Raw genomic sequence first — 27,719 nt, forward strand, 5'->3', positions numbered from 1 at the left:
TAAAGCCTTTTTTAAGTATACTCTACCAGAAAAAACCCTAACAAGACACTCAAAGCAACTTCACAGGTAGGTTTGCTCAGGTAACCATCCTCTTTTGGTCAGCAACAAAGAGGCAGGGTTAATAGGTGGGTATATATAGTGAGATCGCCTCTGGATCACTAACATGTCATGGTGTCCAGCTGATCTACAGAGCCAGAAATCTTCTTTTTGTTTAGGCTCCCCCGTGGTTGGCATGTGTAAGGGGGATATGCTGGATGAAATATCTGGCTGACTTTGATCAACCTTTACTCAGAAGTGTAAATTATTTACAATCTATAAAATTTCAGCAACAGAGGTGACTGAAGAGAAATTCTATTGGCTGTGTTGGCTGCGGTGTGTTACCTCTTACTCTCACTTGGGTTTTCTTCACTTTTGTCTAACTGCTTCAGCGGAAACTCAGCTGACCTCAACATCACTATTCTCAGGGAGCTCAATGGAGATGTTTAGGCATGACATGGTACACAAAGATTTTCAGCCTCACTATACTAAAAAGAATAAAGGTATAGTTGATATTCTTAGCCATGATATTATATTACACCTAAATGAAAGTAATTGTAATTTCAAGCTGGTTTATGTAGCATTATAATAAAATTTAAGCATCTTTTAAAATATTCAGCATTATTCAGTTCAATGGCGAATCTTTTTGTGAGTTAAAAATTAATTATGGTGAAACTATATGTTGTGATTAGCCCTAACGTTGTCCCTGTGTTTGTGTTTTATATCGCTATGGGCTGGTGAGGATGTAAAAAAAACATGAAATGCTATATGTTGAAGCGATTATAACAATTGATGTTGCAGTGACTATAATAAATCTGTAAAAGAATTCAATACAACTTTGGCTGCCCTGTGACACTAAGCTGTGTAGTCACAGAGCCTGCAGCTTGAAGCCTACAGCGAGGAGACACTCTGTAAGAAGGTGTGTGTGTGTGGGGGGGGTTCGGGGACACCCGAGGAGTCCTGCCTGGAGACTTTAGGCTGCTTATGAACATTTCTAAAACACAGCTGGGGGCTGGGTCATGTAGTGCCTTAGACATTAACAGTAAAGTCTAAAAATGATTTTTAAAACTTACAGGTGTTCACTGAAAAGAATGAAAGAGCAGAGAGTGTTCTTATCTCCTAGAGTTAGTTAAAAGCCTAAAGCAACATAAGAGGGAGAGGGAGGTAACTGACTTGTAGCTGGCTGCTGAGAAAAGACATGCTACATGAGATTAAATAAATCACACTCTTCTTCAATACGTGTTTACTAAAAATATGAAAATTTAAAACACTGGTCTGCTGCAGGGCAGTGAGTTTGTGTAAGGTTTTTTTCTTCTTCTTTTTACTTCACCATGGCATTTTACACAATTTTGTACATTAAAAACATTATTGGAGTGGATAGATAAAGCTAGACGACTGACTATGAGGGGCCGTACAAGCCAAAATTCATTTATGAGGGGCCGTACAAGCCAAAATTCATTCTTTCACTCTCACACACATACATTCTTCTTTCACACACATATATTTTCACTCTCACATACATATATTTTCACTCTCACACACATATATTCTTCTTTCACACACATATATTTTCACTCTCACACACATATATTCTTCTTTCACACACATATATTTTCACTCTCACATACATACATTTTCACTCTCACACACATACATTCTTCTTTCACACACATATATTTTCACTCTCACATACATATATTTTCACTCTCACACACATACATTCTTCTTTCACACACATATATTTTCACTCTCACACACATATATTTTCACTCTCACACACATACATTCTTCTTTCACACACATATATTTTCACTCTCACACACATATATTTTCACTCTCACACACATACATTCTTCTTTCACACACATATATATTTTCACTCTCACATACATACATTTTCACTCTCACATACATACATTTTCATTTATGCATTCCTACATTTTGCTCTCATTTACATGCATTCAATATGCATTTAATCTCACAAATAATATATGTATGTAAGAAGAGAATGCATACATGTCAGAAGAAAATATATGTATGTGAATGAAAGAGTATAGTGGAAACGGAAGGAGTTTAATGGAAACGGAAGGCTGGGTGTCTGTACCGCTGTGATTGGCTGAGAAGCACGCGCGGGTCACTTTCAAGTGTCTGACAGTATGGAGGGGGGAGAAGAAACTCGAGTTCTTCAGCAAGCTATCGGGGTGTTAAGAAATATTTTATCATCTCCTGAAACGGTCACATCGTTGTCCTCGTCACTTGATCGAGATGGGACGGGCTCAACTTTTTTTTTTACGTGCGCTCAAATTTTTTTTAGGTGCGCTCAGAATAGTGGGACAAAAATAAGGCCATAGGTAACAGGCATCTCCGAAAATGTTAGAGCACTTATGGAAATATGTGATGTCTTGATGAATCAAGCAGATATTTGAAGTTTACACAGCACCATTCTCGCATGAAAATATCTTAAAAGTTTATTTTGTGACCTATGGCGTTATTTTTGTGCCACAAAACCAGCCAATCACAGACTTGGATGCAAAAATATCTGATTGGCTGTTCTGGTCTCCAATCAGCTCGAAATGACGAAATGCAATATCTCAGAATCCATTTCGTCCAAAACTCAAACGAGGCAGTGGCAGAGAAGCACAGAGTGGCGGGGTTTGAAATATTACTCTTTCTGGTTACTGTGGCGTTATTTTTGTGCCACTATTCTGAGCGCACGTAAAAAAAAAAGTTGAGCCCGTCCCATCTCGATCAAGTGACGAGGACAACGATGCGACCGTTTCAGGAGATGATAAAATATTTCTTAACACCCCGATAGCTTGCTGAAGAACTCGAGTTTCTTCTCCCCCCTCCATACTGTCAGACACTTGAAAGTGACCCGCGCGTGCTTCTCAGCCAATCACAGCGGTACAGACACCCAGCCTTCCGTTTCCATTAAACTCCTTCCGTTTCCACTATACTCTTTCATTCACATACATATATTTTCTTCTGACATGTATGCATTCTCTGCTTACATACATATATTATTTGTGAGATTAAATGCATATTGAATGCATGTAAATGAGAGCAAAATGTAGGAATGCATAAATGAAAATGTATGTATGTGAGAGTGAAAATATATGTATGTGAGAGTGAAAATATATGTATGTGAAAGAAGAATGTATGTGTGTGAGAGTGAAAATGTATGTATGTGAGAGTGAAAATATATGTGTGTGAAAGAAGAATGTATGTGTGTGAGAGTGAAAATGTATGTATGTGAGAGTGAAAATATATGTGTGTGAGAGAAGAATGTATGTGTGTGAGAGTGAAAGAATGAATTTTGGCTTGTACGGCCCCTCATAACTGACTGCTAACAAAGTTTTGCTAATAATTAGCTATTATGCTAGTCAATTCATTAGCTTAGTTGCTACCAATTCAGTTTATTCAAACCAATCATGTCACTTTTGTGGAGCAAAAGAGAAGCTTTAATTGCTTCCTCTGAATTCACCAAAGTAGACACATAATGCTAAATATTTGCTTAGATGAATTTGGATTTCTCAAGCAGGCATTAATGCTGCAAATGTTGTCAGTATTTAGCCTTCAGGGGAAGCTAGCAGCTTTGTGAAAAGGCTCATAGTAATCAATGGTGTATTTTTAGTTGGCACATATACAGTGATTTAAGTTTTTTCTCCAATTTTAAATCATGTAGTTTCAGTAGCCATGTTGAGTATGGTTATTACAGCTGTGCTGGTGTTTTTCCTACTGCACTGAGAGCACGTTAGTTCTTAAAACTAAAGTTCTATTGTAAGCTCAGTTGCTATATAACCTCATTCTAAGTTCTATTCTTGGTAATCTTGAATTTTAACCAAGCAGTCCTTTTAAGCAAAGTAGGTGACTCACAAATGTGTCAAGAGCGTTGCAAATCAGGATTTCATGGTGGTAGTGAAAACATAAGTCATGGGAGTTTTTTTTGTGTGTGTTCCACAGTTTTTTATGTAACTCTCCCTAAGGGCCTTACCTGAGCCAGGGTTGTGTTTAGCTGTATTGGAGGATGTATGAGAGGTGGAAGTTGAGACCACCCTCTGGTCTGAACTCATGTCCTGCCCCAGTGGTGAGCTGGACTTTCTTGGCTTCTTGTTTTTCAGGTGCCGTAGGGAGTTCTTCTCAGGAGGTGGCAGTGGTCGTTGGGGCCTGGACGTGGCGTTGACCTTCAACCAGGCTTGGGCCTTGTACTCCACAATCTCTCCGTAGTTAGCTCGTGTCACCCGGCACTCGTATAGTCCTTCATCATTCTTGCTGACTCTGGAGATCTGCAGCTTGTGTGAGATATCATTGCCCTGGACTTTCACTGTCTGTTAGAGTAATTAAAAGAGGACAGACTGTCACAACATTCCATGGAATGATAAATACCACAAGTTGCTTGCACAACACATAACTCTCACACTCTGGGGTTTTCCCAAAAATGTGACATAAACATATCTTAATTTTACTTTTAAAGTGTGGAAATAATAAAATAAAAAAGAAGTAAAATCACAAATTCACTGTCATTTATTCTAATAAACTGTACTTTAAGATTTGTTTGACAGTACGCTTTGTTTCACGACCATCCATTTTCCTAAGGTTGATGGTAAATAATTAAGCGTCAAGGACGAAAACATCTGTCAAGTTTACGAACCACTCTAAAACCCACAAATGTGCATTTGTTAATAAGGGGTGAAGGAGTGATTCTGTACGGCTCTGAGAGCAGGGCAGCAAAGTCAGCCGAGCGTGTTAATCACGGCAGTTCAACTAGTCGTATGGGTGTCACACATGACAGGCAGATTTTTGCTCGGCTCATTTCAACCCTCTTTCTCCCTCACTGACGTATAATTTTTATATACTTTGAAAGGACTGACATATCGCTATGTTCTCTCAATCAAGACAAAAAAGCACTTCAGTTTAGGATTAAGGTAAAAGCTTTTTTCTTGGTTAAATATTGAAAACATCAGTATACCCTGGTCCATGTTTCAATTCATGGTTAACTTGGACGAGTACACACACATTCAGAATGAACATTTTGTGATTTTGCAGACTGAGTTTAATGAAAAACATTTTTATGTTGATGAAAAACAATTTTGGTGGCATTTAAACAGAAGCGGTTTTATATGCTGGTAAAAGCGTAGAGTCAAGAGGTTTGTGCAGGCACATGTAAATTTTCCATCTTCTGATTCAGATTATCACAAAGAAAAAAAAAACACTGTCAAAGTTCATTATGGGACTGGACATCATTTGTATAGATGGGATAGAGTATGTTTTTTTGTTGGCTTTAGGGAGCACTTCACAATGGAAAATAGCCTCTGGGAAAAAAATGACATTTTTACTTCAGTGCTAACAAAAAGGTAAATCAAAGACTAAATGCCATCCCTATAACCAAGAGTCAGAAACAGCGAATCTGTTCTGAAAGAACTGCAACAGAAAAAAGGACAACATTGCTACATCTGTTGCTACATCTCTGTGCTTCAGTCCCAGTATAGGGATGAACATCAAGTTCATAGAAAACTGCAGCTGAACAGAACGGTATCGCTGTTTTTGTGTTGCTATGTTTTATTTTAAGAACGACACAAACTCAGTCTCATGCTACAATCAGCTTAATTGGGTATTTTAGAAATGTTATTGTGGCAGTTTTGCTTCAGAAGCTGTGCCTGCGCTAAATATTAACAATCAAAATTGTCGGCCATGACACCTTTTCACAGGACACAAATGTATACTTGCATGCAGTCAGCAGACATTAACAAAACTTCAAATATACTTACTAATACTGACACTCTATGGGGAAATATAACATGTTCGGGTCACAGATTCTCTGTGTAGTTATACTAGCTCAACTTTCTTGTTTGAGACTCTTTTTTTGTCCTTTTGTATTTCAAGAAGTTGAAAAATATTTGAAGAACACACTGAGGTGTTTCCCATTATTCCACTTCTTAATTTGAGACTCATAATTTTAGCTCCTTTTCCTTTAAGGCCACCTTCCTTTTCAGGTAACTTTTTCTCTGATTGGCTGCTTCTTGAACAGAACACTTGGATGCCTGAGCTTTTGACTCTCTTTCACATCAAATGACCCCATTATTTGACACTTTGCCAACTTCTACCATAAGCATCAACCATTATACATAAGAGCACACACATACGTCAGAGTATGTATATGACAGAAAGTAAAAACAGCCAGAATAAGTTCCCTTTAATAATAACACAGAATCCATTAATTACTGAAATGTAAGAATATTTAAATACTTGTCTTCTGCTAGAAGACTGTCATACAGGCAAGGACCGTGTATAACACAGAAAATCACTGACCCAATTTCTAAGAAACCAGCATCTACAAACTTAGCTTGATCGTAAATCTGTCACTTTCCATTACACATGCCTGCCTGAGTGTCTGAGGGCTCCAATGAGGTCATTTAGAGGAAGGCTGTGTGGTGCACTGGGCACAGAAGGCGCATACAGAGTGGCAGGAAAAGGGGCGGAATAGTTGGTGGAGCATGAGCGAGGGGAGGGAACCACTTTGACAGTAATAATACACTGCCACTGATTTCACTGATTAGCTCCTTTCTCTGGTTGAAGGTGTATTATTCGAGAAAATCAGCTGCTGTTGTGTTTGCTCGGAATGAAACACTGCCAACTTTGGTCACGACGGCACATGGCCGGGAAGCATGGCCTATGTGACGTGTTCTTGTACTTACACTTATTTTCGTCCCCTCGTCATCAGGATCGGGCTCTTGTATCATCTCCATCTGGAAAAGCAGAGAAAGAGAAAGAGAGCATGAGCAAAGTATAGAAACCTGCCACTTTCAGGACATATTTAGAGATACATTTTATGCGAGTCCAGTGTCAGAAACCCTAAAACCAACTCTGATAGTCCTACGACAACCTTGAGAGGCGGCATGATCTATCCACCGAAGGCTATAAATCTTTCAAAACGACATCAACACTCAGCGTATGGACTGAGTGACTGCATTGCTACTGTTCTGACTTTAAAAGTAAATGCCACTCTTGCCACTGTTTCTGATTTATTTTTAGATTTTCTGAGTGCTTCTGTGGAGAAATTAAAGACAGCTTCCAGATGCTGCTGTGAATTTAGTGGGAAAAGAAAACAAAAGCGGTTCAAACGAGGATGCTGTGTAACAAATGAACAGCTTCCTGAGACAAATCGCACCTCAAAACCTCTATCAGCTTCTGCAGTGAAAAGTAATATCGGCTAGGAAAACTTATGACGAATAATAAAATGTCAGACAGCCGAGAATAGCTTTTCACAATGGCACAAAAAACAGTGAACAGCAGCGTGGCTCCTGGGCTTACAAAATGCCTCTGTTTGAGCATAATTCTAGCATGGTGGCAAGCACTAAGCCTACAGCCTACATCATGGACTGAGCATTGATTTTAGAGGCTATAATTTATTTATCCCACATCGGATGCCAAATGGATGTGTGCCTGGAAAAAAAAAGAAGCAAATAAAAAAAGAAAAGCCTGCTGACTACAAACCTGAGGAGGAGCAAGAGCTGCACAATACAAAAGGAAGTTTCTCCAGAGGACATAGAAGCTATTGGCTGCACGGTTCAGACAAAAAATGAAGGGCAGGACAAGTGAGGGATAAGATGGCTACTTATAAGCATTTGCTGCAGAGAGTGTTCCTTCAAGTGCTGTAATTACCTCAGAGGAACCAGGGCGCTTTTCTCTAGAGGATGTTCAGTAGACAGGTGATTAATGAGAAGAATTAGGAGCCATAGCTTTCTCTGCCTGCATGTATGCACGGCTCCTACATTGTGACTTCACAGATAGACTTGGCATGCTCTATTGTAACAAGAAGATGTCTTTAACGACGAGGCACGATTAATTGTCCTCAGCCTCAATGTTGGGACTGGTTCAAGTCATCAATTTCAGCCCCTGCTTTTTACAAACCACTATAACGGTGGTTATATGGGCTTCGTGTGCAGTCTATATATGTCACCTGAGGAAGATCAAGTCAGACTGTGAGCAGAAGAAAAACGCTCTGCTCTACCGTACCAGAGAGGCTGCTGTGTTCAGGAAACATGGCGGATGAAGAATGATTCAATGACTTCTCGAATATTTGATCGTGGAATCTCCTGTAGGCATAATCAACTCACAGTTGAATTCTATTACTATGTAATATAAAATCACTTCTTGTGATGATTCCTTGTTTTAATTTTTTTCCTTGTTGGGGATATCCATATTCTCATTGTTCTGCTATCTAGAATTATTACTGAATGTCCAATATTAGATACCAGTCTAACCACTCGTCAGGAAACTTTCCTGTCCTGTCTGTCTTGCTGTCTTGTCTCAGCCCTGTTTTTGATCATTCTGCCTGTCTTCCACTCACCTCCCACCTGCCAACTGTGTTCAAAATTCCTTCCTTCTCTTTGTCCCATCTCCCAAAACTATCTCTTATTCTCCATTTTGCTTATTTCCCAGACATCTCACAACACACAGCAGCAGAGCATCAAGGTTTTTAAAATTTGTTTGTAGATGTGCACATGGATTATCCGTTTTTATCAAAAGCAGTAGCCTGTGATATTGAGATTAATGTATTGTATCAGGAAGTATATTTGTCTCTACACCAGTATACCCAGTTCTAAAAAAAGGGATGGTGTGTAAAATGTAAACCAAAATAGAATGCAATGATTTTCAATTCTCATAAATTCATATTTTATTTATAATAGAACACAGAAAACATCAAATATTTAAACAGAGATAATGTACCAATTTAAGAAAAAAAATTAGGTTTTGAATTTGATGGCAGAAAAAGAAAATCTTACAGCAGCACAGGTTATCAGAAGTAACGGTCATTGTAAACACAATGAACTGTGCCATCCACAAATGCAGGTTAAAGCTCTGCCCCAGAGAAGAGAGTTGCATCACATATGGATACTTCAATAAATGGCAAAGCTCAGTTAACAGGGCCTGAGATGGTGGAAAACTGTTCTATTGCTGATCACATGGATCCTGCATTCTTCGAACTAATGAGTACAGTGATCACCCAACTTTTTATCAGGGGTTCGTTCAAGAGTTAGCGCCTATGGAATTAGCAACTTGTACAACCGGAAACGTACCAATGCTGAAACACTAGGTTCATACCATTTCAAATATACAGGGGCCCTTTGGCTCAGCCATCTCTGCATAAAAATGCATGGTACAAAGTGTGGACACATAAAACGATTGCTATGAAATTTTAGCTTCATATACTTCAAATAATTTTCAAAACATATATTTTTTGAAAAATGGTCTGTTGACCCACTTTAAAATCATTTTTCATTTTTCACACACTGAAACACTACTTGCTTCTAGCAGGACTATATATAAAGTGACTTTTAAGCTTTACACACTTCTAAAAAAATGTTTACAATGCATTTCATATTCACCTGTTCTCATACAACAGTAGATAAATCATGGCAGGTTGTTACCAGCCATCCAGAGACACTTGAAATTCACTGCCGAGGACATCCTGGCATGTAGCAGGGCCAGGCGTTAAACACCAACCCAGAGTTTTCAAACAAAAGCTAAATGTAAAATTTTAACTCAAGCCACAGTCTTTTTTGAAACCTCACCTCTTTGGTGCTCAGTTGTTTTTTTGTTTAAACCAAACCAAACAGTAATGATGGAACAAAAAATCAAAGGATAAACATTCGCTCAGCGTCTTGTGCGGCTTTTCTTCTGATGGTTTCTAAAGTTAAAGTTAATAAACTGTTCCTGACTGCCTTCATTCCTCTTGCCTCAAATGAACTGTTGAACATCCACACACAGTATAATCATCAGACATAAATTAGTAATAAGTCTGACAGTGTGATCAGTCTTATCCTCTGTAAATAGGAATGCCACAGATTAGGGTGAGTAGATTTTGACAACTGTAAGGTTTTTACCCAGGCGCAGGAGTTGAAAAGACATAATATATGAAACATTTTTTTTGGAGCTCAAGCTTTGCAGAATTCAAATGCAGCACCAACATTAGGAAGACCTGAAAATTAGTATCTTTATCATCATTTGCAATATTCTGTTCTGATTGATCAAAGTCTTTCTGCAATAACATCTTTAACTACTGATAATGAAGTGTCATCAGCCTACTTCACTTTTTTGATTTTGACATCATCTTTATCAATCTTTATTCTTCTTTGGCTAACTGATGAAAACCACCAAGGGTGAAGCACTTTATAATCCAAACTAACTGTAAATTTACACATACTGAACAGTTCTTTAAATTTCATATTTTTCCCAAACTTCTTTAAGACTTGTACAGACTTGTCATAAACATGTTTTGTTTTAGGGTTTTTAAGCAAAAGTGAGATAAGCCTTATGTTATTTTTGATCACCAGTCTTTGAACTCTCCCATGGGTGCCATTTTTCCAGTGTCTCTTTTTATTGTTGAGTCATGAATGAACCTTAACTGAGGCAGGTCATCTACTAATAGGAAGTTTGGTGGTTGGATTTCTGCCTGCTCCAGTATGGATGCCAAATATCCTTGGGAAGGATACTAAACCTACCCAAGTTGCTCTCCCATGAATCCATTGGAGTGTGAATGTTAGTTAGAAAGCATAGAAAAAGTGCTTGTATGAATGGGTGTAAGTGGGTGAATGAGGCATGTTGTATAAAGAGTGCACTGGGAGAGTAGAAAAGCAGTATATAAGGACCAGTCCATTTAACATTTGTCATTTAGCAAATGAGGCCTGCAGTCATTTAGATGTTGTTTTGGGTTCTTTTGTAACCCCCCGAATGAGTCGTCCGTGTGCAGTGATGTAATTTTGATAGGTTGGCCACTCCTAGGAAGTTTCACTACTGTTCAAGTCTTCGTGGTTAATGGCTCTCACTTTGTTTTGTTGGAGTTCTAAAGTATTAGAAATAGCTTTGTAACCATTTCTACACTGAGGCCAGGTCCTGGGTTAACACTTACCCAATTCAATTCCCCATGTCTGCTTGGATTCTCTACATGTACTCCAGCTTCCTCCCACAGTCCAAAGACATGCAGTTAGTCTTGTTAGGTTAACTGGTTGTGAAATGCACTTCACACACACACACACACACACACACACACACACACACACACACACACACGCAGTTCGTTATTGCCAGATGCCACGTTTATTTTGAGTTTTCATCTGTTGTGACAGTCCACAGTCTGGACAGCTCCGGTCTCAGCTGTTCCCAGCTTCCCCTCCGCTCCTCTCCCGTCTCACTAAAAAGGGGAAGGAAACCGTCATCAGACCAAACGCCATGAGCTGTGTTCTCACCTGCCTCTCCAGCACCGCCCCGTTGAGCTCACTGCACCACTCCTCCCCTGCAGCCGAGCCCAGGACCACACCTCCGCCACTCTGGTTATTCTACATTGCCCATAGGTTTGAATGTGAGTTTGATAAGCTGTAAGTCTCACTATCTTAGCCCAACTAACAGACTGGCAAACTTTTGAGGGTGTGCTCTGCCTCTTGCCCTATGGCAGCCCATCCATCCATCCATTCGCTTCCAGTTATCCTTTTTCAGGGTTGCGGGGAGCGCTAGAGCCTATCCCAGCTGTCTTTGGGCGAGAGGCAGGGTACACACTGGACAGGTCGCCAGTCTGTCGCAGGGCTAACACATAGACAGAGACAACGATTTGCACTCACATTCACTCCCACATTCACACCTATGGGCAATTTAGTGTTTCCAATTAACCTATCCCCACTAACTGCATGTCTTTGGACTGTGGGACGAAGATGGAGGACCCAGGGAGAACCCACACAAACACAGGGAGAAGAACCAAACTCCACACAGAAAGACCTGTGGAACTGAATCCCTCATGGTGGAATTGAACTCAGGACCCTCTTGCTGTGAGGCAGCAGTGCGGGAAACCTCACGGAAAGGATTGACAGAGTGATAGCTCTTTCTCGATTCTGTAGGTGGTGGTGCATGGCCGTTCTTAGTTGGTGGAGTGATTTGTCTGGTTAACGATAACGATAACGAGACTCCTATGGCAGCATTTAAAATATTTGTGAAAACAAAAATTATAATATTTTATTTGACCTAAACATGGCGTAAATTACTGGTGTCAATAATGGTGTAATAACTTTGATAGTGGAAAAAATACTTGAAATGATAAGAAACTATGCAGCTGACTTCCCAGGCACAGCCCACACGTAACACAAGCATGGTAAAATACGTTACACACCCGCATGCTAGCAAAATTAGCTTCAGCTGTCAAGGCAACAGCTAAAGTTACCTATTATATAGCCACAGAACTGAGTTAACCATTTAATCACAGTCCTGAATAGAGCTTTACATAAGGTTCCTTCTGTTCACATTATAACCTTCTTCTTCTTCAGGTGTTGTTAATCAGTAGTTCAATGGAAACATTATAATTTACTTTGAGTCTATCCACAGTTAATTCTGTGTAGTCTCCTCTTATCTTAAGTGCAGTCTTAGAGTCTCCCTGTTTGCTGGCAGACAGTGTTTGGGTTCGTCTTATCACTCTCTGGTGATGATCTATTGAAAGCACTCCCCTGCTTGTGGATGTAAGACATCTACAGCATGTGTGACAAGCCACAAGCAACAGACTGAATGCTCAATTTCTGATCAGAAGCCACCAGCATCCTTCATGAGTTTAATATGCCTTACAGCCATACTACACAGCACACCTATATGTCAGTGTTGCCAAGGTTGGAGCTCATTACTGCCTGATTGGGAGGTTGTCTGGGACTACAAGGTGCTGTAAACTTGGGGTGGCTGTGGCTCATTGGGTTGACCAATTGGAAGGCTGGTGATTTAACTCCCAGCTCCCCCAGTCTGTTTGCTGACTAGACCTTGAGCATCTTGGTTTGAGTAGGATATTGAAACCAAATTGCCGGCATCTGTTAAAGAATAAGCTTGACAGAAAGTCCTTAACAGGATAGAATAATGTGCCGTGAGTGCTCAGTTGGAATAGAAAAGCACCACTGAAGCACCAGTCTATCTAGTTTAGACATCTGGTCAAATCAGACCAGTTCAATTCTGCATCATCATGTATAACAAGTCCGAAGACTAATCACAGATAGCGGAGCCACAAGTGTTTTTAAACAGAGGATTTTTTTTTTTAAACACAGCTTTTCCAAACATCCTAGTTTTATATCTACATTACTGTACTTTGCACACACAAACAAAGTTATTTCCCAAAAAACCGAAAACTACCAAGGTCAAACTTATTAGCCCTTCTGATGCTAATAGTCAATGGTGGACCCTTTTTGCTTCATTCTTCAGTCAGTTGTTGTCATTTTCAAAAGGTTTCACAGGTCTGCTGAGCAGTTCCACCCATACATCTTTGGTGAATCTTCCAAACTCCAAATTTGATGGGTCTTTGGTATTAATCTTTGCCTTCAGTTCACAGTAAGCGAACTGAGGCCAGTCGGTAGCGATCTGTGGCATTCTTTGAATTTGTCCATGACATTCTTGACACTTGGAAATGCTGTGATAACTTTGTATATCCATCTCCTCCTTAGTGAAGAACAACGATTCTTTTTCTCAAGTCTAAACTGATTTGTTTGGTTTCTGGCACGATGTTTTGTCACTTGACATGTCAAAACCTTGCCAACATTTTAAATTGAAAGATAACTCTCAGTTTTAACCTGACTTTACAAGCTTGAAGTATTACACAGTGAAAGCACATAATTATGGGGTTTCTGCTATGGCGAAATTAAAAAGGCCAGTGTTTCAGAGAACTAATAATACTGAACCATGTAATTTTTTAAACAATTCTGTTATTGTTATGTTAAGAAAACTAGTATGTTTAGAAATGTTATGTTGAAAATCGCTTGCAAATGGAGACATTTTGACAAAAACTTAAAATTTAAGAGTGGGCCTAATAATTTTGTCCTCATCTGTACATGACTCAGTCTAGCTTGATTGCTAATACCAGTTCTTACAGACACCTTTCCCTCCACAATGAACTATGTAAAATTAAATAAATAATTTTAAAAGGAGTTCAGATATTGTGTTCTTGGCACATATTGAGATATGATGAATAGCACCTTAATGTCTGCAGTTTTAATAATGTGCAAACAGCCACTTTAAAAAGATATGTAAAACCGTGCTGAAAACGTTGTAATAAGGTATTAACAAGTCTTAAAATCTCATATAGTAAACATTCTGACTATATAGACATAAATTTGTGTCACTAATGGTTATTTTGGCTTTCACTGCTACTTCTTGCAGAATACAAGATCCCATGGTCTCTGGTATTATAAATATGAGCTCATATATCATATTTATGTAGAACCAATAATGCATTTCAAAGGATTCTTTTTTTAAATGTACAAAAACACTTTGAACAAAGCCACAGATGTGAACATGCACTGCTACAGAATTTCATCAGGATTAGAGAATTGCATGCATGTTTGACTTTACATAAACTGTGTAACATCGTAACAAGACAGCATCACAATCCAAAGACTGATCACAGAAAACAGAACCAACTTCTTTGACTTTGTTTGGGAGGATAAAAGAAATGACAAGAATCTTTTTTAATTTGTTTTCAGGACAATACGTCTCTGCACTGACTCTTGGTCAACTGAATGTGCTGTCCTTATTCACATATTAAGAAAAATATATGTCTGGGTTCACCCCATCTTTCAAATATTTTGAAATATTTTATCCAAGCTGACTTACTTTATGAGCGTGAACCCATTAGTCACCCAGCGCTGTACAAGTGCAATTAAGTAATTGTGACATAATTAATGTCCAATATCAATTCAGAATCCCTGCCTTTATCACCTGCTGTAAAAAGACATTTATCTGCCACTAAGATGTTGCTGTGCATGTCAAATAACAAGGAAACCTTTCGTAGAGATTAACTACCTGTGCTGCCTTTAACTGTTTCAACTCATCAGGGTCTTTTTCTTATCTGAATGTCTACCTGACAGATGCTCTCTGAAGTAAGTTTCCAGCCTCTGACAGCAATGCAAAAGTTTTCCCTGACACTGTCGGGATAAACCTCAATTATTTTCCCATTTATATTTCATTTCTTTCGCATGGGTGCCTTCTGAGCCAAAGCCGCGGCCATTCACGAGTATCTCAATTTCAATCGCTTGTCTTTTTATTGCAAAACCCTTCCACCATGACACTCTGCCATTCTTCATGCAAATCTCAAATTGACTTCTTGTAAAATGTGCTCTGCAATTATTGTGCATCAAAGAAGCTTCATTGACTTTCTGAAACTAAATTAATGTCACATGAAGAAAAATGGTCATCATTTAAACCGAAATACAGACTAGCCCACCCATCGCTGTGGCTGTGATTGCATTGCACCTCTTACTATGATGGGACAATATCTCATTTTAGAGTCCTGACCCTGCATGATAGACATGCACCCACAAAGAAAACATATTCAGGCAACAAAATATTAAACGAGTTTGCCCAGCAATCATAAGCTTTACAAACACAAACAATCTAAGAAGGTTAAACTCAGGTCGTGGACTTCATATGACATATTAAACCCTTTAATCTCAGGCTATACCACACGCTGTGGGGAAAAGCCTCTCATAACCAGTTTGCCATTTATAACCACAGCTTAGAAGTAGTATTGAAATACACAGAAAAATAGCCCTAAACTGAGCTTTATATACGACATTAAAGTACAACATATCACCTTAATGCTTCTGTGATGTATATCCAGTCACTCTTATGAGTAAAGCCACTTTTTTTTAATCAACAGGGAATGTCACTCTTACTAAGTCATTATGCTAATAATGACCTCATAATTACTTCAAGACTGTTCAAAAATAGTTAAGCTTCATGTAAAACAACAGCTCTCCCCACGTGAAAAAGTAGTCAAGTATGCTGTTGGTGCAAGCTGAACTACAGTCCCATTTTAAAGTTAAGCAACATTTAGCAGGCTTGTTAATAAATGTGCACTGGTGATAAGTTCTGAATAGGCAGAACTTGTCACCACTGTAAGTGAAAATCAACAAAAAGTGAAACTAAATATGTTCACAGACTTTTTGGTCTGTTTCTGTTTTATTTGAAAGCATCTGTAGATGCTAGCTCTCTGACATACCTAGCCTTAGCTAAATCGACACAGTGTGTGTGCTGTTGGTGCCTTTTGCACTTTTATTGGATTAGGTAATAAATAATTTGTGGTATAGCTATTCCAAGAAAGTGATGCTTCAGTTTTAGTAAGTATAATGCTGGTATTTTGTTTTTTTCTAGGATGGATGTTGTGTGTGCTCGAAAGCACCTTTACAGTTTATTGATGCAGCTTACGAACTTCATTTTTCCTGCTTGCTGGTAAATGCCACCTTCTTCATCAGCAAACATTTGAAAATGGTAAATAAATATTAATATAGCATTTTCTTTGTCACAAAGCATTTTCACAACACAAGTTGCATTCATGTATTCACAAAGACATTTTACTGTTACACCGGTGGATGCATCAGTACACATGTGGACTGGACTAGTAGAGGACCCGATCTACTTTCGAGCCACAGCTTCACTACTGCATACAACTAACTTCTTCCGACGCCTAAGCGAACATCTTTAACGATCCCTTATGTGTCAGGAGTATTGGAACAACTGAGGTTGAGGCTCTCTAAACACTGTGACTCTGTGGCTTTTAAACCCCAAAACATGCTACATTGAAATTGGTCCACACTAATGATTGGGTCCCTGCCACAAACACAGTAATATAGTATATATGGAAGTGCTAAGGTGACTGCTGTGAATTATACATCAGAGAAAACATCCTCTGATTAAGTGGATGGCACAACACAGAAGAGTTACCTCACCAGTCCAGGACTGTGCATCTACAGTCTCGTAGCCACACTAACAGTGATGAGGATACGCAAATCCTGGACAGTAAGCAACACTGGTTTGAGCAAGGAATCATGTTAAAGGAAGCAATTTACTTGGAAGAGGAATATCTGAACTGTGGAAGGGTCCCAAGGATATATTGTTCACCATAATACTGTGACTGGAGCCACTGCACAACTCTTTGTGAATAGTCTTCATGGATATTGATCAACGGTGATGATAATTTGTACATCAATGATCATTAAATGATCATAAAACCAACCTCACGGCATTCAACATGCAAATGTAGCGTTTATAACCTCGAGGAAACCTGCAGATTAGTGACACAAAACATTTCACCCATGGAAAACACGACATTCAGATGAACCAAATCAACTCTCTGGCATTTGAGCCATATTCCCACCAAGGTAGGACTGAAAATCCTGGCCCACCATTGTGTCATTGTATCTTACGTTCTTTTTGCTGTTTTGTGCTAATTACAAGTGCCTTGCAAAGTGACTAGTGGTCAACTGTATGTAAAATAAAAAGGGGTGCATATGACTCATAAGCTCAGCATTTCTGATCTATTGATTGGTGTCAGCAATAAGCACATTTTGCTTTTCTTCCTGGAAGAAGATACGATGATCTGGATTTGATTTATCTGGTCTTTTGTACATCTGTAAATACTGCCCCCCCCCCTCCCAAAAAACAAACCAAAAAATATATAATGATGGAAGAATTCTCAAACATGTTTGCTGTACTTCAAATATCCTCATACTTTAAAAGCTATAATAACACTCTCTTACTGAGTTTGATCCATTCTGTTTGTGTTAAATGCGTCTTTTGTAATATGACTGACTTAATGTGCACAATGTGACATAATGTCAGGGTATTTCCTATGCTGCACCACTGGAGAAGGATAGAAAATATATCAAAGACCTGAAACCTTGTCTCCTGCAATCAGAGAGCAAGGCTTTCTTTGTAAAGCCGCCATTTGCACTGATGTTCAATAATGATACAGGGAGAAATCCATCATGGAATGGAGATGATAGAAACGTTTCTTCACTGACAGTGACAGGAAATACACAACCATGCAATGGAGCAACATGAGGATATGTTTTGTGTAACACAAACAGAATTCACACTTTGGAACTAATAATATGCCCTTGCACCTACTGTTATCAAAAGCAATGAGTTCTTGGCTTTTCTCTGAAGGCTGTTGATGAGGAATGCAGGGCATCTCAACTGAAGCAGATGCGACAACCTCTAAAGCATTGCACAACAAAAAATGATGTTTAACAATGTAAGAGTATCAGTAGCATGTCTGGGGTTGTATGTTTGCAAAATGTAGCGAGAATATAGTAAGGGGCTTTTTGACTCGATGATTCTTTTTCTTTTTGTCTCTTTAAAGAGATAGTAACTAACAAGACAAGCAGACTTGCTACAGAAAGAGAGATAAATTAAAGATGCGAATGGACTCAAATCTGCACAACACATTACAAATATCCAAAGTCAAGCTTGAACTGCAAGGTATGTGATTGTCTTGAAAGTAAATGCCTGTCTAAAAATACAATTCATTTGACAAAAGGATACAAAGGAGTCTTGAATATGTATGACACCTTGTGATCGTTGTGTTGGATGGATTAGATGACATCATTTGTATAACTGAATTCACACAGAAAACGTTGTGTAAAAAGTTGAACAAATGATCATTTGTTTACAATGCATCTGGATTTTTTCAAACTCAGGAAAGAGGCGTGTTGTAGTAGGTATGATCGGATTTCTGGCATCTGAATAGTCATTAAAAAAGTCATTAAAAGACCTATATATTTCTTATTTTTGCTTGAAGAGACCACCCCTGTAGCTACAGTCTCCATGTACAACGTAACATTTCATTCCTACAAAATGTTGGTAAGATATATCTGGAGTAAGTTCTTTTGTTTTTGAATTTATATTTTTCAGGGGGGAGTAATGTTTAAAACATAACACAGATTATATTATATTATAATATTTCACATAAAAAATAAATAGCAATGACCTCAACCACTGGGTAAACTCCATCTGCTGAAGAAGATTGTGTGATACAATTGCAAAGCTTTTGTACTGTATTTGTGCAAAGGTTACAAATGTGGTTCTAATTTTAACTGCAATTATATTTCTATTTCAGTTCCCTGAATTGGCATGTTCTCTGAGTTTCCTATGCTTTCCTCCCACAGACATACATGTTAGGTTAACTAGTGATTGTAGCTTGGTCACTGATACAAAGGATGGATGTCATATTTAATGCTTCAAGATTAAAATGAGAAAGCCTTGAATTCTTCTCTTGACACTGCTGTCTTCTTGACATTTGTCTTGACCCTTGTCTCATTCGGCGCTCATTTCGTTTGAACACGCTCCATCATCCTCGTGCTCTGAATGAAGAAAGGATCTGATTCATGGATCCAATGCAGCTATTTCCTTATTTAAGAATAAGAATAAGAATAAGAATAACTTTATTTATCCCGAGGGAAATTCTTTTGTCATGTACATGCTCAAAGCAGCAGGAGACAGAAGAACAGATGAATGAAATATAAGATGTACAATATATACAATAAGAATAGTAGTATACAGTAATATACAGTAAAGTAAAGTAACCTTTGTGTATGTGTTCAGCTGTAGAGCTGCTGTCATGAACCCCCTTCCAGTATGAGGGAAATGATCCTCTGCACCAAATCTGTGACTTAGGTGCTGCGATGATCATTTTATTGTGAAAGCAAGCGAACGACTTAAAGACTGTCTTTGTATTTATCATCTGCATTCACACAATATATTTATTTATTTCAGATTTCGACCATGTAGCAGGATAACACTGTAAAAAACAAATTGTCTGAAGATTACCTTAGAGCTTAAGCCGCATAAACACTGGAAGTCATTCAATTCAATTCAGAGCATAGAGAGGGAAGGATATTTGGTGACTACGGGTGAAAAACCTGCTGGCAAAGTGGATGGGACCCGCGAAAAGGTTTCAGGTGAGTGAAGACCATTCATTGACCTTTGACCTATCACTTTGTCTTTGTCTATTATTCCTGTATTTTTGCTTTTTTATTTCTCGATCTTTGACCAACCAGTCAAGAATTTCCTTCATCCATCATGTGTTCTCTTAATGCATCATCAAATCTCACGTCATATTATTAATATATTTCAACCCTGCACTATCACAGCTCTGAACACACACTAAGGCACTTTACACACATAATGAGTCACTTCATTTACTGTAGTAATCCATTTCAAATTGTCTTTTCTTTGTTATTTTGGTATATGCCAGATTTATTACTTAAATACATGTATTTAGTTTGATACTTTTTTTTACTTTACACCATTTATTTAGATTTCTGATTAGATTTTTCAAACATTGCCATTTTTGTTTGGTCATATTTTATTCTCTTGTATTGAGCTGCACAGCAATCTACGTGATTAAAGTTTTTATCATATGTTTGTCTGTTTTAAATGATCTGACAAAAATAAGTGGTAATTAAAAACTACTTCTTCAGCTCTGTGCTCGTGATGACAGATGGTTGAGAAACCATCAAAGGGTTCATGGCGAGTGAATGTTTCCTCGATTCTGAAGCTTCAGTATACAGAGAAGATTTATGTTTGCTACACGTGTTCTGTCATTGAAAAACTGAACCTCCATAATCTCTTCAAAATAACAAGGACACCTTTCATGTAAAATAGCTTGAAAGTATAGAGGTTGTATTTACTGTGCGTTTTCTGCAGTTCAAAACCATGTGGCAGCTTCTCTTTAAACACTTTCAGTTCAGCCAGAATCTCACACGTTTGTTTAATCACTTTAAAATAAGATTGTTCATCTTGTTAAATACATATCAACAAACCCTCAGGGCAATGCAATTGAGAAATAAACGCTGCATGTGTAAGGCCCTTACAAACTGACGGTGTATTGATACTCAATGACATATCTCCAATTATGATGGATGTGTTTGTTTGTCCTCTTCAAGATGCATTACAGCCAAGACAACTTAATCATATCTGATAATGACTTTTGAATGTTGCACGCATTTCCAATCCAATGTCTCCTCTAGCCGGGGCCCTTGGGAGCAATATGGCTCCTCGTGAAGAACAAAGTGAGGCCACAGTGGGTGTAAAATACATAAAGCACAGTAGTGCACCCTATAAAGTGTTTCCTAATTACAAAGCTCACTGACTCCCACTTGAAGATGTTTTGGTTCTAAGCTTAGTTGTTAACTCTAATTACATCCCACAGCTGACAGGGGTCCCATTCAGATGCAAACACTAATCCCCTTCACGGTCCATTGGTTTATGACAAGAGCTATGTTAATAACATGTAAAGTCTGCAATTGTGCGTGTAGAAAACATGAAAGTGCTCAAATTGTCTACAATTTTTCGATTACTTTATCCAATGAAGGAAGGAACTGAAGAACTGCAAAATAGTTTCAAAGCACAAATACAGCATAAAAAAGATACACTATGCTTCACTAAGCTGAAATTAAAAGTGTCATTGCAGCGACATGCTTTACTATCATCGCTTTCAGCTCTCTTCATGACTTTTGTCACAGCTATTGGAATGAGGACACAGTTCCTCTGTACAACAGCAAGGTCAAAAATCAGAGATTCATCTTCTCGAGAGTGCCCGTGCAGACATTCTCAGACACACACTCGACTCTTTCCGTATCAGAGCGTCAGAATCCAGCAGCGCTGACATCTTCAATGAATTACAATTAGTAGGGCGGGCCAGAGAGGCTGCTGGATTACTTTCGGCTTTTTTGTTCAGATTTCAAAATCCCTGACACAAACAAACTATCAGTTTTATGCTTGTAGACCAATATGGCATACATACATAAAAGAGAAGAAAGAAAGAACTAAATATTCTTCAGACATTTTCTATTTTGCTAAGCTTGCTGGGATCAGTTTTCATTTAACCAATTCTCTGTGATTCTTAGTTTGTTTAAAAAACATTCAATTCAGCAATGTAAAATACAAGCAGGCGATTGTTTTACTTAAACATACAGTGGTGTGAAACGTGTTTGCCCCCTCCCTGATTTCCTGTTTTTTTGGATGTTTGTCACACTTGTGTTTCAGAACATCAAACAAATTGAAATATTATATAAAGATTGCACAAGTAAACAGTTTCTAAATGAAGGCATTTATTTTTAAGGGGAAAAAAAATCAAACCTACATGGGCCTGTGTGAAAAAGTGATTTCCCCAGAAACCTAATAACTGGTTGGGCCACCCTCACCAGCAACAGCTGAACTCAAGCGTTTGCAATAAGTGAGCCACAGCTCATCTTTGCAGAATTGTTGTAATTCAGCCACATTGGAGGGTTTTCGAACATCAGCCGCCTTTTTAAGGTCGTGCCACAGCATCTCAATCAGAATCAGGTCAGAACTTTGATTTGGCCACTCCAAAGTCCTCATTTTGTTTTTCTTAAGCCATTCAGAGGTGGACTTGGTGATGTGTTTTGGATCGTTGTCCTGTTATAGAACCTAAGTGCGCTTCAGCTTGAGGTCACGAACAGATGGCCAAACATTCTCCTTCAGGATGTTTTGGTAGACATCAGAATTCATGGTTCCATTTACCAAAGCAAGTCTTCCAGATCTTGAGGCAGCAAAACAGCCCAGACATCACACTACCACCACCATATTTTACTGTTGGTATGAACTCCTTTTCTGAAATGCTGTGTTACTTTTACACCATCTAATGGGACACACACTGTCCAAAATGTAAACTTTTGTCTCGTCATTCCACTGAGTATTTGCCCAAATGTCTCTGAGCTCATCAAGATTTTTTCTGGTGAAGTCAGGAATACTGACCTTAACTGAGTCCTGCAGTCCTTTAATGTTGATCTGGGTTCTCTTGTAATCTCTTGGATAAATCGTTGAAATACTAGTAATTTTGGTCGACCAGCCACTCCTGGGAAGGTTCACCACTGTTTCAACTTTTCTCCATTTGTGGATAATGGCTGTGGTTTGTTGGAGTCCCAAGCCTTAGAAATGGCTTTGTAACCCTTTCCAGACTGCCAGAGAGCAGAAACTTCTCAGGTGCTTCTTTAGATTGTAGCATGATGGGTTTCTTTTTGAGATCTTTTAGCCTACTTCACTATGTCAGACAAGTTTCATTTAAGTGATTTCTTGATTCAACAGGTCTGCCAGTGTTCAGGCCTGAGTGCATATAGTGAAACTGAACTCAGCATTCCAAAAAAATGGGGTTAATCACAGCTAATTAATAATTTAAAAATAGTGGTAATGACTTTTTCACACATGACCAGTTAGGTTTGGATAAATGATCATCCTCAATCAATTAAATCATCATTTAAAAACAGCATTTTGTATTTACTCGGGTTATCTTTGTCTAATATTAAAATTTGTCGGATGAGCTGAAACTTCGAAGTGTGACAAATGTGCAAAATAGTAGGAAATCAGTAATGGGAAACTTTCTCACACCACTGTATATGGTATTGTAATTGTTTTTAATTAATAAAATTACCCTAAAAGTAACAATTTCCAACATAAAAATGATTTACATAATTCATGTAAGTGTAACCTTTTTGACTAAAGAGGTTGAGCAGTGACCAAAGTAGGAATTCAGTTTTTACATTTAGGTTATTGTCCTATAAATTTTACTGTAGTCATACGGTCATATTTTGCTTTTACACCTATGTATAACATATGCTTTGGTTTTCTTCTTCTTATTGTTTTATGACGTTTTCCTCCATTTTTTTTATTTGATGTAATTAATTTGGCTTATTTATTTTTGCATATTTTATTCTAGTTTATGATATTTCATCTTTCCTAACCTACTTTATCCAGCAATACTTTAACATGTTCTTTGTCTGTTTGTCTTTTGAAAATTAAAATAGTACAAGACTGAAAGCGATGAGGTGCTTTTTGCTCATCCTAAACTGCATTCTTTCATTATCAACATGGCAACAATCACACAATAACAGGTCAAAAATATATTAATAAATAATGACTCAGTGGTCTGTGCAGCTTTTAGCATTGGATGTGCATGCATTAAGTAGTCTGGCCCCCATACTGCTAACAGAAAGCACAGGGAAGTCGCATCACCATAGCTCAATGTTTAAAACACAGTGCTTGTAATGGAAACATCTGGACCCTGATGAGGGGTTTGCAGCATGTTATTTACCCTTCTGCTCACACCAACTGATTGCTTCCCTTCATTGTATAGTGTCTGATAAAAACAATTAAAATAAAATATTAACAGTCAGAAAAAAGGCAGAAACATGAAATATGTTTGTTCTCTTTTTCAGAAACTGTTACAAAGGTGTTTTCTTTGTACAAACTCGTGCAGTGATTACTTGGGGACCAAACAGATATGTAGGCATAAAGGCCTGTGATGTGCAATGGCTGAAGATCATCTGTCAGCTGAATAATGCATATATTAGACTTAATGACGCTTATGAGCAAGCTCAGTATGGAAGATCGGTAATCACTCCTCTGGCTGCGTTCCTGGGTGTTTGACTGTTAGTCTGTTCTTTACATCACTTCCACTTTCCCACACTGTCAAACTCAGTTCTGACATCATTGCTCTAGTCCAGTAATCTTCTCGCCCAACTTCTCCAAGCGAATCAGCCTTCACTTTGCATACTTTAAATCTCTGTGCTCTTCTGTCATTCTCCCTCTCACACTGTCATCTTCACCCAAATCTGGTATCTCTGGATTGAGGCGTCTTCATCTTTACCACCAGATTAGGATTCCTAATCACCAATGCTTTGGACAGAGGTAGCACTATTCCAACCTGTCTCACTGAAATGTCAGATGTCTGGACTTGTGCTAACTCTCGTCTCATCTGAGGGTCTTGGCATGTTTCTTTCTGAAACATCGCAAAACCTGGCATGTTGACTTGCTTCAAACTGTAGGCAACTGCAAGCAAAACATTTTAAGATTTTTTCTTTTGTTCACCAGGGTAAAGTCTCTCTTACAGACAACACAGCAGTCTGAGATGAATAGGTCAAAGATATATCCAAACAGGTTAAACTCTCATCGCCTTGACCTTGTTGGTGCCTTGTACATGTCTACCACCATGCCAGAAAGATCAGTATCTCCTTTTTGTTACAATGGAGGCATGAATGAGTGGTGGGGACAGAACATTAATTATGGTGTGGGCGTATATACTCCACTGTTTGACAGTCAGGCATGATTCCACAGGCATTAAATGAAGTATACTAATATATGCCATATAGTAATGTCTCCCTGTCCGATCTTATTGTGTCAACTCTCCTTTAAACTCCCATTTAGTTATGTTTCTTACCTTCTGTTCTACTTTGATAGTTACTTGACCTTTGCATCTTGTGTTTAGCATTACTTTCCCGTCCTCTTACATTGTCTTTGATAATTGTCACCTGTGTTTTGTTTCCCACAGCTCTGTCCACTTCCCCAGTTACGCTCCTGTGTATTTATAGGTCTGTCTTCCTGTCAGTCTCTGTTTTGGCATCGGTTAATGTTCCTTGTGATCTTGCTGCCAGTTTGAATTTACTTTGTTGTTTGTGCTCATGAGCTTTTTTTTACTCTGGACTTCTCATTGACCATAATAAAGGGTTCTTTTCTATTGACCTCTGTCTCACTTTCAATCTGCATTTCAGGTCATTTCTTAAAACTACTGGCTATCATATGATGGAGAGTTCTTTTTATTGGGTCCATATAGTTGCAAAGAAAAACTGACTTTGCAATTGACTTCCATGTGAATAAGTTCTCTACACTCCTTACTAACATCTATACAGCTGAGAGTGACAAGTTGGCATAAGCTTTGTAGATATTCGTTCAAAAATCAAAGTAATGGGCTACTTTTGACCAAAAGAAGATGCTAGATGAAATATTTGTTGCAATAAATTAAGTAGTCATAGAAAAACAAATGTCAGCTATAAGGAGATCACTAAAGGGGGTAATCAGAGAAGCTTGAGTGAATGTACCAAAATTTATTGCCAATCCATCCAATAGCTGTCAAGTCATTTCACTAAAAGCTAAAAATGTCAACTTTCTGTCATGCAAGATGATCATCAAAGCCCACACTTGCTCTATCCTCGGGGGACCAGTAATGTTTGCAGACATTTTCATGGAAGTCCAGATATCTTGGCATCGCTTAAACATAACGAGTTGCAAAATGTGCATGAAATGGTGACCATTTTATGTTTTTTCTCCTTTAACTGTCTGCACATCTGCATGTAGATTTAGGACTAAAACTGTGTAGGAAAGTGTGCACACAATCGTTTTGTCATATTTATAAAGCTTTGGGTAAGCATGCTCCTCTTATTGAGGTTTTGGCAGAAAATAAATGGATAGACTGAGAGAAGACCGTCTATTTAACTTGGACCTGAAAAGGGAGAAAAATAAAACTCAGGTTTGTTGTTCTGAAATCACAAACAGAAGAATAATTAGTAACAAAAAACTGACTCTAAGGGCAAAAAGGAAAGGTAAAATTTAAATAAATCAACCACAAAAGCAAACATTAATACTAACTAAAAGAATAAGATGCCTGAAAAAACAAAACTGCAGTTCACACTAATGTATTTGAATTTCAGCTAATGAGAGGGGAATTGTGCATATTTATACAGATGTGTGTTTAACAGCTTATACTGCACATGTTCTCTGTGTACATGTTTATTTTTTCATCGTTTCCTATGAGTGGATTGTAGAAGTTTTAATTTGTTATACTGCATAAAAAATTTGTACTTCTACTTTTCATTTAGTGTCCCTCTGGAGTCTTTCATTTATTTTTTGTAAACCTGCAGGGAAATTCTCTTCCTATTCAAAATCTCATTCCCCTTCTTCTAAATCAGGGGTCCCCAATCTCAGTCCACGAGGGCCGGTGTCCCTGCAGGTTTTAGATGTGTCCTTGATCCATCACAGCTGATTTAAATGGATAAATTACCTTCTCAACATGTCTTGAAGTTCTCCAGAGGCCTGGTAATGAGCTAATCATGTGATTCAGGTGTGTTGACCCAGGGTGAGATCTAAAACCTGCAGGGACACCGGCCCTCGTGGACTGAGATTGGGGACCCCTGTTCTAAATGCTTACCTTTGTAGGCTGGCACATGGAAACCAATAATCCAAGGATGTAAACAGACAAGCATAGAAAAGGGCGTGATGAACAAGCATGAAAATGAATCGGCACCTTCGAGCAGCGCTAATTGATTTGGCAGTTTAATTTTTGTAGTGGCTGGCTAATCCATTTCCAGAGAGACAAAAAGGTGAAATGGCACAGCTGGGAATGAGGGGACCAAGGCAAAGGCAGCTTCTGAAGCATACTGAATGGAGTAAGAGACACTGAGTGAAATGCCAATTCAAGTTGACGGCTAACAGAATGACAAAGTACTTACCACCCCCAATGGGAATCCTAATGAGAGCCGAGAGGTGACATTTCAGGACATCCCTTAATTGTAATTTTTAAAGCTCAGCTACAACAACGAGCAATGCCTTTGGACATTTATATTTATCTGTGTCCACACTGAGAATCACATTTAACCTTGAAAAAAACAGTCAGTCTATATAGCCTCAACTAATAGGCAACCCCATCTTGTTCCAGGTCCAGCCCACCAGTGTTTAACCCAGAGATGTCAGTCATTTTACATCGTAAGCCAAATACCGGCTACTTTGATCTTATATGGGCCTGAAAGTTTTTGTTGATTCACAGGAAAAAAAACTGTTATTTCTAGAGTAGGTAGCTGAAAAACTGGAAATTTTTGTAATTTAATTGTTTATATTTTATTTAATTACCTTAATTTTGCATGAATGGCAATGGGTGTGTGTGGGGAGGGGCTTATGTTTGACACCCTTGGTTTAACTCATTAAAGCTTGATGCCAATAGCAATGCAATCAACTTCTCTTTTGTCTTTGACAGATACATTATAATATGTTAACAGTCTTGGAAAAAAAATACTTTTAAAGACTCGTTTTATTTCAGA

At 38.3% G+C, this 27,719-nt stretch overlaps 1 protein-coding gene across 1 annotated transcript in view; it reads right to left on the reverse strand.

Annotated features, from left to right (window-relative positions):
- The window catches only part of vstm2a (V-set and transmembrane domain containing 2A), a 98,654-nt gene that overhangs the window by 18,948 nt on the left and 51,987 nt on the right, over positions 1 to 27,719 (reverse strand). Inside the window, exons 3-4 of the mRNA XM_003455554.4 lie at positions 6,732 to 6,782; positions 4,031 to 4,364 (exon numbers count right to left, since the gene is read on the reverse strand). Coding sequence (XP_003455602.1) covers positions 4,031 to 4,364; positions 6,732 to 6,782 — 385 coding nt within the window. The remainder of the gene's footprint in view (positions 1 to 4,030; positions 4,365 to 6,731; positions 6,783 to 27,719) is intronic.

This window comes from Oreochromis niloticus, linkage group LG9 (assembly GCF_001858045.2).
Source record: "Oreochromis niloticus isolate F11D_XX linkage group LG9, O_niloticus_UMD_NMBU, whole genome shotgun sequence".
NCBI classification, from domain to species: Eukaryota; Metazoa; Chordata; class Actinopteri; order Cichliformes; family Cichlidae; genus Oreochromis; species Oreochromis niloticus.